Consider the following 12,678-nt stretch of genomic DNA (forward strand, 5'->3'; position numbering starts at 1 on the left):
TCAGAAATCCGCCTGCCTCTGCTTCCCAAGTGCTGGGATTAAAGGCGTGCGCCACCACTGCCTGGCGAGTTGTATACACCCTTAACTACTAGGCTCTCTCTCCAGCCCTCGGGATTGACAGTGTCACTTATGACACATGCCCTTGGAGGAAAGTAAGGCCTTTGCAGTAGTAGTACCTAACTGGGAACACTCCAAGGAACCTTCAGTGGTTGAATGTTTGGGCTGGGGAATGGCTCAGTAGTGGAGCACTTGCATAGCTAATACAAGACCCTGGGTTCTGTCTCAGCACACAAAAATAATTATTGGAGCTGGGGATATTTCATAAGGTACTTGTTTAGCATGCAGGAAGCCTTGGGTCATCACCCTCAACACTGGATAAGCTGAATGATGGTGCTTGCCTGAAATCCTAGCTCTTAGCCTAAGAAATGGGAAGATCAGAAGTTCAAAGCTAGCCGGGCAGTGGTGGCGCACGCCTTTAATCCCAGCACTTTGGAGGCAGAGGCAGGCGGATTTCTGAGTTCGAGACCAACTTGGTCTACAGAGTGAGTTCCAGGACAGCCAGGGCTATACAGAGAAACCCTGTCTCAAAAAACAAACAAACAAACAAACAATAGAAGAAGAAGAAGTAGTAGTAGTAGTTGTTGTTGTTGTTGTTGTTCAAAGCTATCCTGAACTATATACCAGCTTTTGATATCAGGTTGGGCTTCATGAGAACTAGTCTTTTGGGAGAAGAGGTTGGGGCTCAAGATTGTAGAGTTAGGGCAGGCTAGTGACAGGTGTTAAAAGCAGAATGGATAGAACATGGAAGGGATGGAACACAGCTATTTTTTTAAAACTTTATGTGCATTGGTGTTTTGCCTGCCTGTATGTCTGTGTGAGGGTGTAGAATCTTAAGAGTTATAGGCAGTTGTGAGCTGCCATGTGGGTACTGGGGATTGAACTGGAGTCCTCTGAAAGAGCATTCAGTGCTCTTAACAGTGAGCCATCTCTCCAGCCCAGACATAGCTATTTTTAAAAACAAATGACAAAAAAACAGCTATAGTTAGGCACAATGTCGTATACTTATAATTGTAGCACTTAGGAGTCTGAGGCAGGAAAATCTTGAGTTTAAGGCTATCCTGTGCTACATAGTGACAGCATATCTTTTTCTTTTTTAAAACTTATTTATTTTATGTAAGTACACTGTAGCTGTCTTCAGACACCCCAGAAGAGGGCGCCAGATCTCATTATGGATGGTTGTGAGCCACCATGTGGTTGCTGGGATTTGAACTTGGGACCTTTGGAAGAGCAGTCGGTGCTCTTAACCGGTGAGCCATCTCTCCAGCCCCATGACAGCATATCTCAAACAGCAAAAAGTCCAGCTTATGGGCTGGCAAGTTGCAGCCTGTAACAGTGTTGGCTACATAAGTTTGACAACCTGAGTTCAATCCACAGAACCCATAAAAAGGAGAAATGTAAGAACCCACTCCATAAAATTGTCCGTAGTGTGTGCCTTGCTGCCATTACTGGGGCATCCCCTCACAACACAGCAGCGTGCATGGATCTGTAAAGGATGTGGAGATAAACGTCTGCTTTACTGCACACGAGCAACCACTTATACAGTGGAAGACTGATTGGTTAGCACGTTACCTTGGATTGAACAGTGAGTACTCATACTACCAGGGTCTCTATGTGGAAGGACATTAAAGGACATGTGAAGGGTGCTAACTCGTCTGCAGGCCAGCTATTGTCTACTCACACTACCTCAGAATTCAGTGTTCAGACTTTAGGAATGTGGTATGTAGGCTGGCACCAGGTCATGCCTGTATTTTTTCTACACCACTCATACACCACACAAACATACATACTGTATATATCATGTAACACACACATCATACATACCATATATATCACATAATATATGTCATACACATATAATATACAGCATACATCAGAGTCATATGTATACATCCCATGTACACATAAACAAATCATACATCATACACACATCATTCACACATTAACAGTCATGCATCAGACTATCATACACACATCAGTAATAGACATTTTAAAAGATATTCTCACTTGGGAGCAGAGGCATGTGTTTTGAGTTTGCACCAGCTTGGTCTTTGTATCAAGCTCCAAGCCAGTCAGGCTGCACAGGGAGACCCAGTTTCAAAAACCAAGGTATGCAAAACAAAGAGTAGCTTGAGTGGAGGGTCACTGATGCCAGGGCTGCTTAGCATCCTCATCATGGTGGCAGTTTCTAGAAGGAGAGATTGTTAGGTCAAATGTAGCTAAGACTGGCCCTCCTGATTCTCCTACCCCTGCCTCCCAAGTGCTGAATTACAGAAATGTGCTACCACAGCTGCAAGATAGGTTTTCACCAAACTCATATGCAGACCCAGATGTCATACCTGAACAACACAGGGTGTCAACACTGGAAGATGGGAGTAAATGGGAACAGCATGTAGCGTTTGTCACAGCATGACTACAGTGACCTCACAGCAGAAAGCCTCTATTGTCACCACCATTGGGTTTCTGAGACAGAATCTCACTTTGTACTCCAGACCAGCCTCACACTCTGAATCTCTTCCTCAGCCTCTAAATGTGATGATATATGTGTGCTACCAATTCCAGCCCTATGCCAGCTGGGTTTTTTTAATGATGTATTATTTTTTTATTACCTATACGTGTGTGTGTGTGTGTGTGTGTGTGTTGTGTGGGGTGCCTCTGCCACAGTGTGCATGTGGAAGAAAGCAAGTCTGTGTAGTCTGTTTTCTTTACCATGTGGATTCCAGGGATCAAACTCAGGCCATTAGGCTTGTCAGAAAGTACCACCTCTACCCATTGAGCTATCTCACTTGCTCTGGTATATCTTAAGTTGATAAGGGGCTGGTGAGATGGATTAGCCGGTAAAGGCTCATGTCACCAGATCTGACAATCTGAGAGCTCTCATAGGAGGAGAGACTCCTACAAGTTGTCCTCTGCCCCCCCCCCCATCATGGTACATGTGAGTGTGTACCTGCACACACACACACACACACATATACACATACACAAACACACACTCATAAATACTTTAATAGGCTAATGAGTTGTACCACTGGGCCAATTGGCAGCAGAGCCTTTAAGCCCTTCATTGACTCGCTGGGGTGTGTACAGAACTCAGGACCTTGTGCAACTAGGCAAATGCTGTTATGGAGTCACCCCACAGCCTACCACCTGGATTTTTATATTCTGAGATCCTGAGTGCTTGGTGCTGGCATAAAAGGAGGGGCCTGTGTACTTTCTGTCCTCCTCCTGCCTTAGCAGAAAGCTCTGCCTAGAATAGCTTCTAGAGCCCACTGTGGTACCTAGTGGTGGGTACAACTATCTGATCTTGAGGACAGGGTCCTCAACTAGAAAATCTCCAACTAGAAAAGTTCTTCAGGGGGCTGGTGAGATGGCTCAGTGGGTAAGAGCACCCGACTGCTCTTCCGAAGGTCCAAAGTTCAAATCCCAGCAACCACATGGTGGCTCACAACCATCCGTAATGAGATCTGACTCCCTCTTCTGGAGTGTCTGAAGACAGCTACGGTGTACTTACATGTAATACATACATACATACATACATACATACATACATATGTTAAAAAAAAAAGAAAGAAAAGTTCTTCAGAGTGCTTGCTTATCTAAGGCCAGGACTGAATCTTCTTTTTCCACAGGAAACAAGGCCAGAGCTGGGAGCCCTCAAAGCAGCCAGCCAGCCACAGAGAGAGTCCCTGAGGTTCCCTCCCCATGACATCAGACCAGAAGACCAGACACAGACAGATGGAACCCTCTCAAAGGAGAGGACCATCTCACTAGATAATGGAAGCCTGGAGAACAATGGTTTTGAGATGGACACAGTTCAAGACAGTAGTAGCCCCCTGTCAGATGCTGCTGCTGAAGGCAGGGAGGCAGACAGCAGAGCCCCACAGGAAGGAGGTGCCCAAGGAGGGGAAGCAGGGGCCCAGCATTCTGGGGAACCCCAGGAAGGAGAGGGCATCCTCTACACATCAGCATTAGCTCCTGCCTCTGAGCCCACCTGGTCTGTGGCTCAAGACCTCTCTGTCCCCACATATACTCTCAGCAGCACAGCTGCAGCACCCAGCTCCACCAGCCCAGCAGATGCCTCTCTTATGGACACTGTCATTACAGAAGTGAGCTTAGATCCCTGTGTGCTGCAACAGAGTGTTCCACAGGTGGCCATGTTGCTTAACTCTCAGGATAAGCAGATCCCCGATGGAGGCTGCAGTGGAACTCTGCTGAGCTCCACACCTCTTGCTGAAGAGACCACAGCAGGCAGAGAGGAAGCCAGATGGGAAGAGAGGTGTCATGATGATACCCTGGCAAGCTTCACTGAGACAGAGTCTGAGAAACAAGAGCCCGTGATGGAAGCTGGAGATTCTGGCCATATAGCCCAAGAAATGAATCCAGTGGTCAAGACCAAGGACTCTGGCTCTGATGAACAGTTACCAGGGGATATAGGAATGCTGCCTTTACCAGCACAGCCCATGGTAGAGTTATGTGGCTTAACTTGTGATCAAGACTTAGAGGGCCTCAGTACCCCTCATACCTCCTCTCAGCTAGAGCACACTTGTGCTGCTAGTGACCCTCCCCAGAGCACCAAGGACTGTTACAGCAGCCCAGGCATTCCTGTACACCTGGCAGGGCAGCAGCCACCAGCACCCTGTCCCAGAGACCAGGCTGCATGGCAGGAGTCCTCAGCAATGGAACTAGACTTCCTGCCTGACAGCCAGATACAGGATGCCCTGGATGCCACTAACATGGAGCAGGTAAGAGCTTTCTGTACTCAATGGACACCCCTGTCACCTTTAGGTGACAAGATAGGGCTAATGTGTCTGACAATTTATTTATACAACATAGATGTCTGAGGGCAGGGAATCACAGCAGCTTTGAGCAAGGTGGAGCCTGGTTTTCCTCAAAGGCGTATCTGTGTGGGCCTGGCCTCTGTGGCTGCTAAGGAGCTGCACAGGATAGGGAGAGATAGGAAGCCTGTCAGTCTGGGGCCTCCCTGCAATAACTAGAGCCCTCATATGTGCTACCCATGCCCAGCACCTGCCCCTGGCTAGCAAGGGGCTGTGTAAGACCATTATCAACACACCTGAGAAGCCAGTGACCTCCATCAGACGGAGGAGAGGGAGCTCACTGCTGAGCTAGAAGAGCCCACGTGCTCTTGCAGCTTGCTAGGAATTGTGACGGATTTTCCTTCAGGCACATGAGTAATTGTGCTTTGTGTTGTAGTTCCTAAGGGTCTTGTCTACCCACAACTGCCCAGATGTGACCTTCTGGGCCTCTGAGCCTAGGTCAGCCTTCAAGGTTACCTGTTAGCCCCACCCATAGGAGAAAGAAGCCCTGCTCTCTGTTGCTGCACTTGGTCTGACAAAGGGCTGTCCTGCCAGACCCTGACTAGGCAACTCCCTCCTACATAGTGTGTACTACAGGGGCTGAAGGAGGCTAGGCCCCTGCTGGAGAGCAGGAGCCTGTGGTGCACCTACATCTCCTGGAGTCCAAATCTCCTCTGCCTTGGAATAGGGAGCTGGGTGGCTTCCAGCAAGCTACAAGAGTTCTCTCCCAAAGAGCCAGTATTTCACATGGTACCACAACCTTCTGTGAAGATACTTACTGATCTATTTTGCCATGTGAGGGATGCTTTTCATAAGACACAACCCCTCAAAGCAAGCAAAGAATTTTACCTAGTGTTCAATCCAAAAACTAGGCAACCATGCTTCAAGACCATGGGTTCCATCCTGGCACCCAAAGGACGGAGGGAGGACGTGCTTTTACATCCTTGTTGGGGAACTTGCTGGACTATACTTCTCAGGACATGGGACCTGAGGTGTGTAGCCCAATGTGACTTGTCTCAGCACTGTGAGAGGCCTGGGTTCCATCCTATCTTTGTAAACAAAACCTATCAGGACCACAAGAGCCTAGCACAGCCTATGTCATACTAAACAGGCAGCTCCAGCCTGGGAGCCATTGGCTTTGAAACCGGGCATTCCTGAACAAATCAGGGTGACCTAGCCTCTGAGCATGTTCCCATGGGAAGGCACTTTAGGAAGACCATCCAGCTAGGTGGCAGACATAGGGACACCTATGATCAGAACAGGGTCCCCTGCTGATGTCACATCCATCCACATAGCCATCTCAGGTAGACATGCCTGCCCTGAAGTGACAGTCTGATTTGTACGGTGCTCTCCTACCAGGGATTTGGTACTTTTCCTCACGTTTCAGTGTTGGTCTGAGGCTGGGGCAGCTGGCATGGCTGAGTGGCATGATTGGGGCCCTGAGCTCTATCCCTAGGACTTAGGGAAAGACAGGTTCTTTGGTCCCTCCTAGGGTTTGGGCTGAGATTTCCAGGGCTCCCAGTGCCATAGCATGCCCTCTGTCAACGGCAGTACCTCTCAGGCCTGGTAGGAATGTGGCCCCTTTTAGGGGGGAACTCTCCTCCCCACAGCTGAGCAATGTAATAAGATGGGCAAATGTGAGCACCAGATCTCATTTTACTTTAGATGGGTCTTGCAAGGTTACCCTCACTGGGCTCAAAAGATCCTCCCAGGTCTATACCACCAGCCCAGCCACTGTCCCTTCATGAATTCCCATGCCAGACTCTCCCTTATAGGACACATATGCCTTAGGCAGGTAACATCACCTTTCAGCTGTTGCCACTTGGGTCCTGAAACAGTCTCACTTTGCAGACCACATTGACCTCAAACCCCCAATGTTCTCCTAGTCTCCCAGGTGCCAGTGTGTGCCCTGGCTCCAGTCTCTTTTAAGGAGGTAGGATCTCAGACTTAGTGATGACACACAGGGTAACCTGAAACCAGGAGGCTGGCCCCAAACTCACAAGTCCTGCTCCAGCCCCTCAAGTTACTAGAATTACATGTGTGCACTGCCTTGCCTGGTCATATTTTTTGTTTTTTCAAAGTCTCAGTAGATTATATAGTCTTGGCTGTCTTAGAACTCTGTGTAAAACAGGCAGTCCTTGAACTCACAGATCTGCCTGCCTCTGCCTCACAAGTGCTGGGATTAAAGGCATACACCATTGCACCCAGCTTTGCTCCAGGCTCATTAAGACACTTTGAGACACTTTCACAGTGATTGGGATTAAACACATTAGTGTATCCCACAATGCATAGCTGCCTGGTGCAAGGACAAGGAAGAGGACAGCAGAGCAGCTGTCTGGAGCCCCTTGCTGGCACCATGCTTCCTGTGTAGCAGGTTTAGCTAAAGTGAAGTGTCGGGTACTGTGGCAGCTTCCCTCTGCCAGGCTGGGTGATTCATACACTGTCCCTATTTCTTCCAGGGTTTTCCTTCAGGGAGTATGCCAGATCTTGGCTGGCCTGTCGCTAGCTCACATTCCATCGGAGGATCCCCAAGGGCAGTCACCAAACCTCAATCCAGGTGGGCTTCCCAGTCTTCAACCCAGAATGGGAACTTGCCCTGTCTTTCTTTTTGCTTTGTTTTTTTTGAGACAGGGTTTCTCTGTGTAGCCCTGGCTGTCCTGGAATTCATTTTGTAGACCAGGCTGACCTCAAATTCAGAAATCCGCCTGCCTCTGCCTCCCGAGTGCTGGGATTAAAGGCATGTGCCACCACGCCTGGCTTGCCCTGTTTTTCAAACCATCATGCACCATGTTTCTGGGAATTCAGGTAGCCCATGGTTCACACCCAAAGAAGAAAGGGCCTGTCTTTGGGAGCTGGGTTCCCTGGAGCAGTCCCGCTAGCACCTTGAACTGTTCTAGCCTCTATGAGCCTGGGTGTTCCTGAGTCACATGAACTGGTGCCCAAGCAGGTCAGGAAGTCTTGAGGCTGCCCTCAACTCTGACTCTGGACAGCTCTGGACCAGGAACGCTGGTCCACTCTTTCTCCTCACAACTTGTCTGGTCCTTGGAACCTGACTGTGTATCTGCAGACTTATCAATGATCTACTGCCAAGTTCCTATTTCCATCAGGTAATCGTGAAGGAGGCTAGGATGCCAATCTGACCTCCTTTGTTCCCTTCCCCTGCTCTAGCCTCCTGCTCTGTAACATATATCCCTTCTGCCAGCTCTCAACACATTCCTCCCTGTGTCTCTCAGTTTCTTCCTTCAGTGTACCAGAAGCAGGTTAGCTCTGTTACCACTGTTACTGAGAAATACTTCAGTTTCCTATAGGTAAAGAGGAGCCCCCAGATTGGGTCCTGGAGTTCAGTTGGTAGCCTGAGGCTGAATGTAACTTGAGGAAAGCTAAGGGCCAGATAGGCAGCCACCATTAGGTGCCTGGGGCCTGTGTAGCAGAACTGAGGCTCTTGAGTATAAGAAGCTCAGAGAAAGCCATTTGTTAACCCGAGCGGCCAGGGCCCTTATCCTGCCTGTACATACAGGCTGCACATCCCTTTAGGAAATGTTGTGGTGTGTCTCCTGCAGACTGTCTGCAGTGCTAGTGATCCCAGGGTGCAAATTATCGCTAAATGACCAAGTGTTGAGAAAGGGACAGTCTATGGAGTTAAAATTTGACTATCAAGACAAACTGGAAAAGAGTAATCCAGAGTCCCAAAGGCACTGAAAGACTGGTCAGGAATTCAGTGTGGTTTGAACAAAGACAATGGAAAGGGCCAGGGGCCAGGTAATGCCCATTATTGGGGAGGCTTAAGAAAGGCCATGGTAGCAGCCCTGGTGTGGCAGTACATGGTGGCAGAAGTTGGAAGTAGGATATTCAGGGTGGGATAGGATGGGGAATGGGCACAAGGAATGGTTGATCATCCTGAGCACTTAGGCCACCCCTTTTTTCTCCGTTTCCTGACAGGTCCCATGTGGAAACCTGGGCCCAGGAGACCTACAGGATGCAGGATGCAACAGACACAGTGCGAGGCCTCGTGGTGGAGCTCTCCAGTCTCAAGTAAGGGCAGCTCCGGTTGCCAGAGGGACACGGTATAGAGTAGAAACTGAGGCAGCATTACAGGTGTGTGTTGGGGCCAGGCTATCTCTTTTCTACCTCAGTGTTTGTGCACTTAGAATCTTGATTGACAGCTTTAACCTACATGTTCATAGAGCAGCACCTGCGAGGAGCCACCTGGCAGGTGTGGCTCAGACAGGGTCCTATGCAGTGGCGGGGTACAGCTAGTTCTGTCCTGTTTCTGTTTCAACAGCCGGCTGATTATGAGCACCCACCGGGACCTGGAGGCCTTCAAGCGCAGGAAGACCAAGTCTCTGCCTTACCTGACAAAGGGGTTGGGGAGCCTTCCTAGAGGGGATCAGAGCTGGAGGGACTTGTAATCTGCTGCAGCCTGTAGGGGTTGGCTTACCATGGCTCCAGATGCAGGAGGCTGAGGGTGGCCACTTGGCCAGGATCACTATTACTCCCATGCAACAGGGTGCCTGAGCTTTAGAAAGTCACCTGACAGAGCATGGCCCTACTCCCAATGCTCATCCAGGTTTGAGCATGCAGGCGTCTGAGCTGAGCTGCAGATGTCGTTGAGTTTGTTTCTGGAGGAGAGAGGTGCCCTCTGTTTGTCTGCCTATCCTTCCCCCATGCTCTCTGTTACGCTTGGGAAGGCGGGGAATAAATGATGCAGTCATGAGCCTCTGATCTGTAGCTGTGCTGCAGATGACCTGGTCCTTATGTTCTGCCCATATACCACTCTAGACTCAAGTGGCCTGCAGCTGCCTTCAGAAGGCTATGTGTAGAGCTATCCAGAACCACTCCTGCTGGAGCAGGGCTGCCAGAACACAGGGCAGGAGCTCCTCATAGCTAAGTGGCCAAGTCTCTAGGAGAATGGCTATGTGTGTGTGGGTAACAAACAGATCTACACACAGGTTAGAGGGCACAAAACCTCCCTGTAGTTGTTACAGCCAAGGTTCCTATGCAGGGTAAGATCCCTATCTACTGCCTAGGAATGAGCTCTGATCACCCCTCACCCCTCACATGCCTCCAGACACAACAATGTTTGGCTATGCGGGGGGAGGTATCCTATTTGCAGAAATACATGCCTGGGTTGGCTTAGGCCTCAACTCTCACACAGAGGCAGAGCCTCCATCTCTGCCTCCCCTCTGCATAGGGGGAACACAGTGTATGAGGCTGTGAGACAGGCTAGGTCTTGGCTGGAGGGGACAGCTGTCCCTAACCCCACCTAACCCATCCCCCTGCTCCTGGGCTCAGACTCTGGTTGGTGGTCTCGCTTTTGCAAGGAACTGCTTGTCCCAGTGCCACTCACAGACTGGGCTACTAAGGAGCCTTCCTTCTCCCTGGCTCCTAGCCCACCCCAGCCCAGAAGCAAGAATGTGGGCAGAGGGTAAAGCCTCAGGCCAGTTTAATGAGCCCAGGAAATACTCTCCTCAGCTTCCCTGAAGGACATGTAGAGCTGAAAGAGGCAGATGTGTAATGAGCGAGCCACAAAGTATATAGCCCCATCAGCAATTGAGCCCTGTCACTGCCCTTTGTGCCAGCCTATAGCACCCAAGGGAGCAGCAGTACCTCAGGAGAGATTCTGATTTGGTTTCTCAGTCCCCTTAAGTCCTGTGTAACTTCAGTGCAAGGGGAGGCCCCCGTTTTGCATATCAGTATGCAGTAGGTGTCGGGAGCTATCCTAATGGTGCCTGCTCCTGATTCAATTCTCACAGATACCCCAAGATTCAAAGAGCAGTTTGTCAGGTGGGAGGTGACAGAGTGAGGATGTGATCTGTAGAGTAGAGGTGTCCCTGCCCGTCAGATTCATACCACCTTGTCCCAAGACATGCTCCACTCCTTAGCATTTATTGGACGTTGAGGCAGCACCACAAGTAGGGGTGGGGAAGGTGATCGCTGACAAGACTGTGGCCAGCCTCAGTCCTAAGCAAGGTCCAGTCTCCAGCATGCCTGTGTCCAGACCCTTGGCAACGATGCCACCATGGTCCTCCCCACTCCAAGCTCCTAGGCCGTAGTGGAGGGACAGCAGGCCGAGGGTGAAGGTCCAGGGGGCTTCCTGCCACTTTTGGAACCTGGAAGTCGAAAGCAGAGGAGAGAAATGCTGAGTGCTCAGATGGCTGCGCAAGGTACCTAGGTGGCATCTGGGGCCTCCCAGGCTGCTTCGCCATCTGGCGGCCATACCTGGGGTTGTCCTCCTGAGGCCCAGAGTTGGGTCAAAAGCACAGAAATGCTACTCAAGTGAAGGTGGTGTCCCCACCAGTCTGCCTGGAACTGACCTTACATCCCTTCCACCCAGAATGCAGTGCTCAGCTTGTTGTGTCATTATGCAAGTGAGGGCATCCTCAAATACTAAGGGGGTGTTTCTGCTGCTTCAGAATTCAGAGACCGGCATCTCTACGACTCCTCATTGCCAGCCTGGGGGCTGAGTCCCTTAGACCTCACGAGGAGGGACAGGGCTATGGTGCAGCATACAAATGGCCCTGGGTTCCAGCCCCAGCATCAGACCAACAACATAAAACTCTAAAAGGTAGGCACTGTGGCTCAGGTCTGTCCCAGCAATAAAGAGACAGAAGCGGATTTGAGTCCACTTGGAGGACTCAGAGAGACTGGCTCAACAACAACGACAAAAACCCAAGCACTTGGCAGAATGGGGTCCTAACTTGCAGGTAATCAGCCTCTAACTAGAGTCCCACTGCAAAGTTAAGGGAGACTCCCCAGCCTATAGCCACCCTCTAGGAGCTCCCAGACTTCTCAGGGAGGCAGCCATCTGACTCTCCGAGTCACCTTCAGTGCTCCACCCACAAACTTTGGGGATCCTCCTATGGCTTCACAGAACTGAGGCCCGCAGAGCTTTTAGGCATGCAAGCACCTGCCATCCTGTATTTTGCTAGGTGATACAGAGTAGCCTGAGCTACAAAATAAAGTGTTGTCTCAAAATATAGTAAAAGATGAAAACAAAACAGAATTGGCAGATAAAAATAACACTAGCACTGCCCCAGAGGCCCCTCGCTGGGTTCCCAGCACCTATACAGCCACTCACAGCCAGCAGTAACTTGTTCTGGGGTTCACATACCATCTTCTAGACCGTTCACAGGTGGTGTATATACATACATACATGCACACAGGCAAAACATCTACACACATGAAATAAAGTTATCGACATCTCTTAAGGACTGGTGATGTGGCATAGTGGATATGAGGGAGCTTGTAGCCAAGCCAGACCATTGTCCCCTGGGTGACCACACAGTGGAAGGAAAGCAACTCTCTAAAAAAAAAAGATTTAAGAAACAGGAAACACCAGGATACCCTGCATTTGGGTGCCACTGCCCAGCTACAGTCACTTGCATTTGAGATCCTGGCCCTACAGTCAGCACATGGAAAACTTAAAACTTGATAGGGCTGGAGGCTCAGTGGTTAAAATTTGTGTCTGCTCTTTCAGAGAACTGGGATTTAATTCCCAGCACCCACATGGTTCTTAACCATCTATAACAGTTCCAGGGATCCCACACCCTCTTCTGAAGTGCATAGGCACAGACATACAGGCAAACCACCGCATACATACAATCTTCTAAAAACTTCAGTTTTAGGTGCTTAGGTCAAGCCTTGGAGGGTGGTGCTTGCTCTGCATTTGTTGGGGAGATGGGGAGGCCCCTCACCTTAACAATATAGACCCAGGGCTGGAGAGATGGCTCAGTGGGTAAGAGCACCCGACTGCTCTTCCAAAGGTCCAGAGTTCAAATCCCAGCAACCACATGGTGGCTCACAACCA

At 49.9% G+C, this 12,678-nt stretch overlaps 2 protein-coding genes across 5 annotated transcripts in view; one reads left to right on the forward strand and one right to left on the reverse strand.

Annotated features, from left to right (window-relative positions):
- The window catches only part of C8H19orf57 (chromosome 8 C19orf57 homolog), a 24,171-nt gene extending 14,552 nt beyond the window's left edge, over positions 1–9,619 (forward strand). Inside the window, exons 6-9 of one of the 2 annotated variants that reach the window (XM_021170438.2) lie at positions 3,687–4,799; positions 7,331–7,428; positions 8,811–8,903; positions 9,154–9,619. In XM_021170438.2, coding sequence (XP_021026097.1) covers positions 3,687–4,799; positions 7,331–7,428; positions 8,811–8,903; positions 9,154–9,280 — 1,431 coding nt within the window. In that variant the 3' untranslated portion in view covers positions 9,281–9,619. The remainder of the gene's footprint in view (positions 1–3,686; positions 4,800–7,330; positions 7,429–8,810; positions 8,904–9,153) is intronic. The other variant, XM_029480327.1, reaches the window with a different exon arrangement.
- Positions 9,620–10,741: 1,122 nt separating this feature from the next.
- Positions 10,742–12,678, reverse strand: part of Nanos3 (nanos C2HC-type zinc finger 3) — a 3,643-nt gene continuing 1,706 nt past the window's right edge. The window contains exon 2 of one of the 3 annotated variants that reach the window (XM_021171002.1): positions 10,742–10,981. In XM_021171002.1, coding sequence (XP_021026661.1) covers positions 10,914–10,981 — 68 coding nt within the window. In that variant the 3' untranslated portion in view covers positions 10,742–10,913. The remainder of the gene's footprint in view (positions 10,982–12,678) is intronic. The other 2 variants (XM_021171003.2, XR_002378608.1) reach the window with 2 other exon arrangements.

Source organism: Mus caroli, chromosome 8 (genome assembly GCF_900094665.2).
Source record: "Mus caroli chromosome 8, CAROLI_EIJ_v1.1, whole genome shotgun sequence".
NCBI classification, from domain to species: Eukaryota; Metazoa; Chordata; class Mammalia; order Rodentia; family Muridae; genus Mus; species Mus caroli.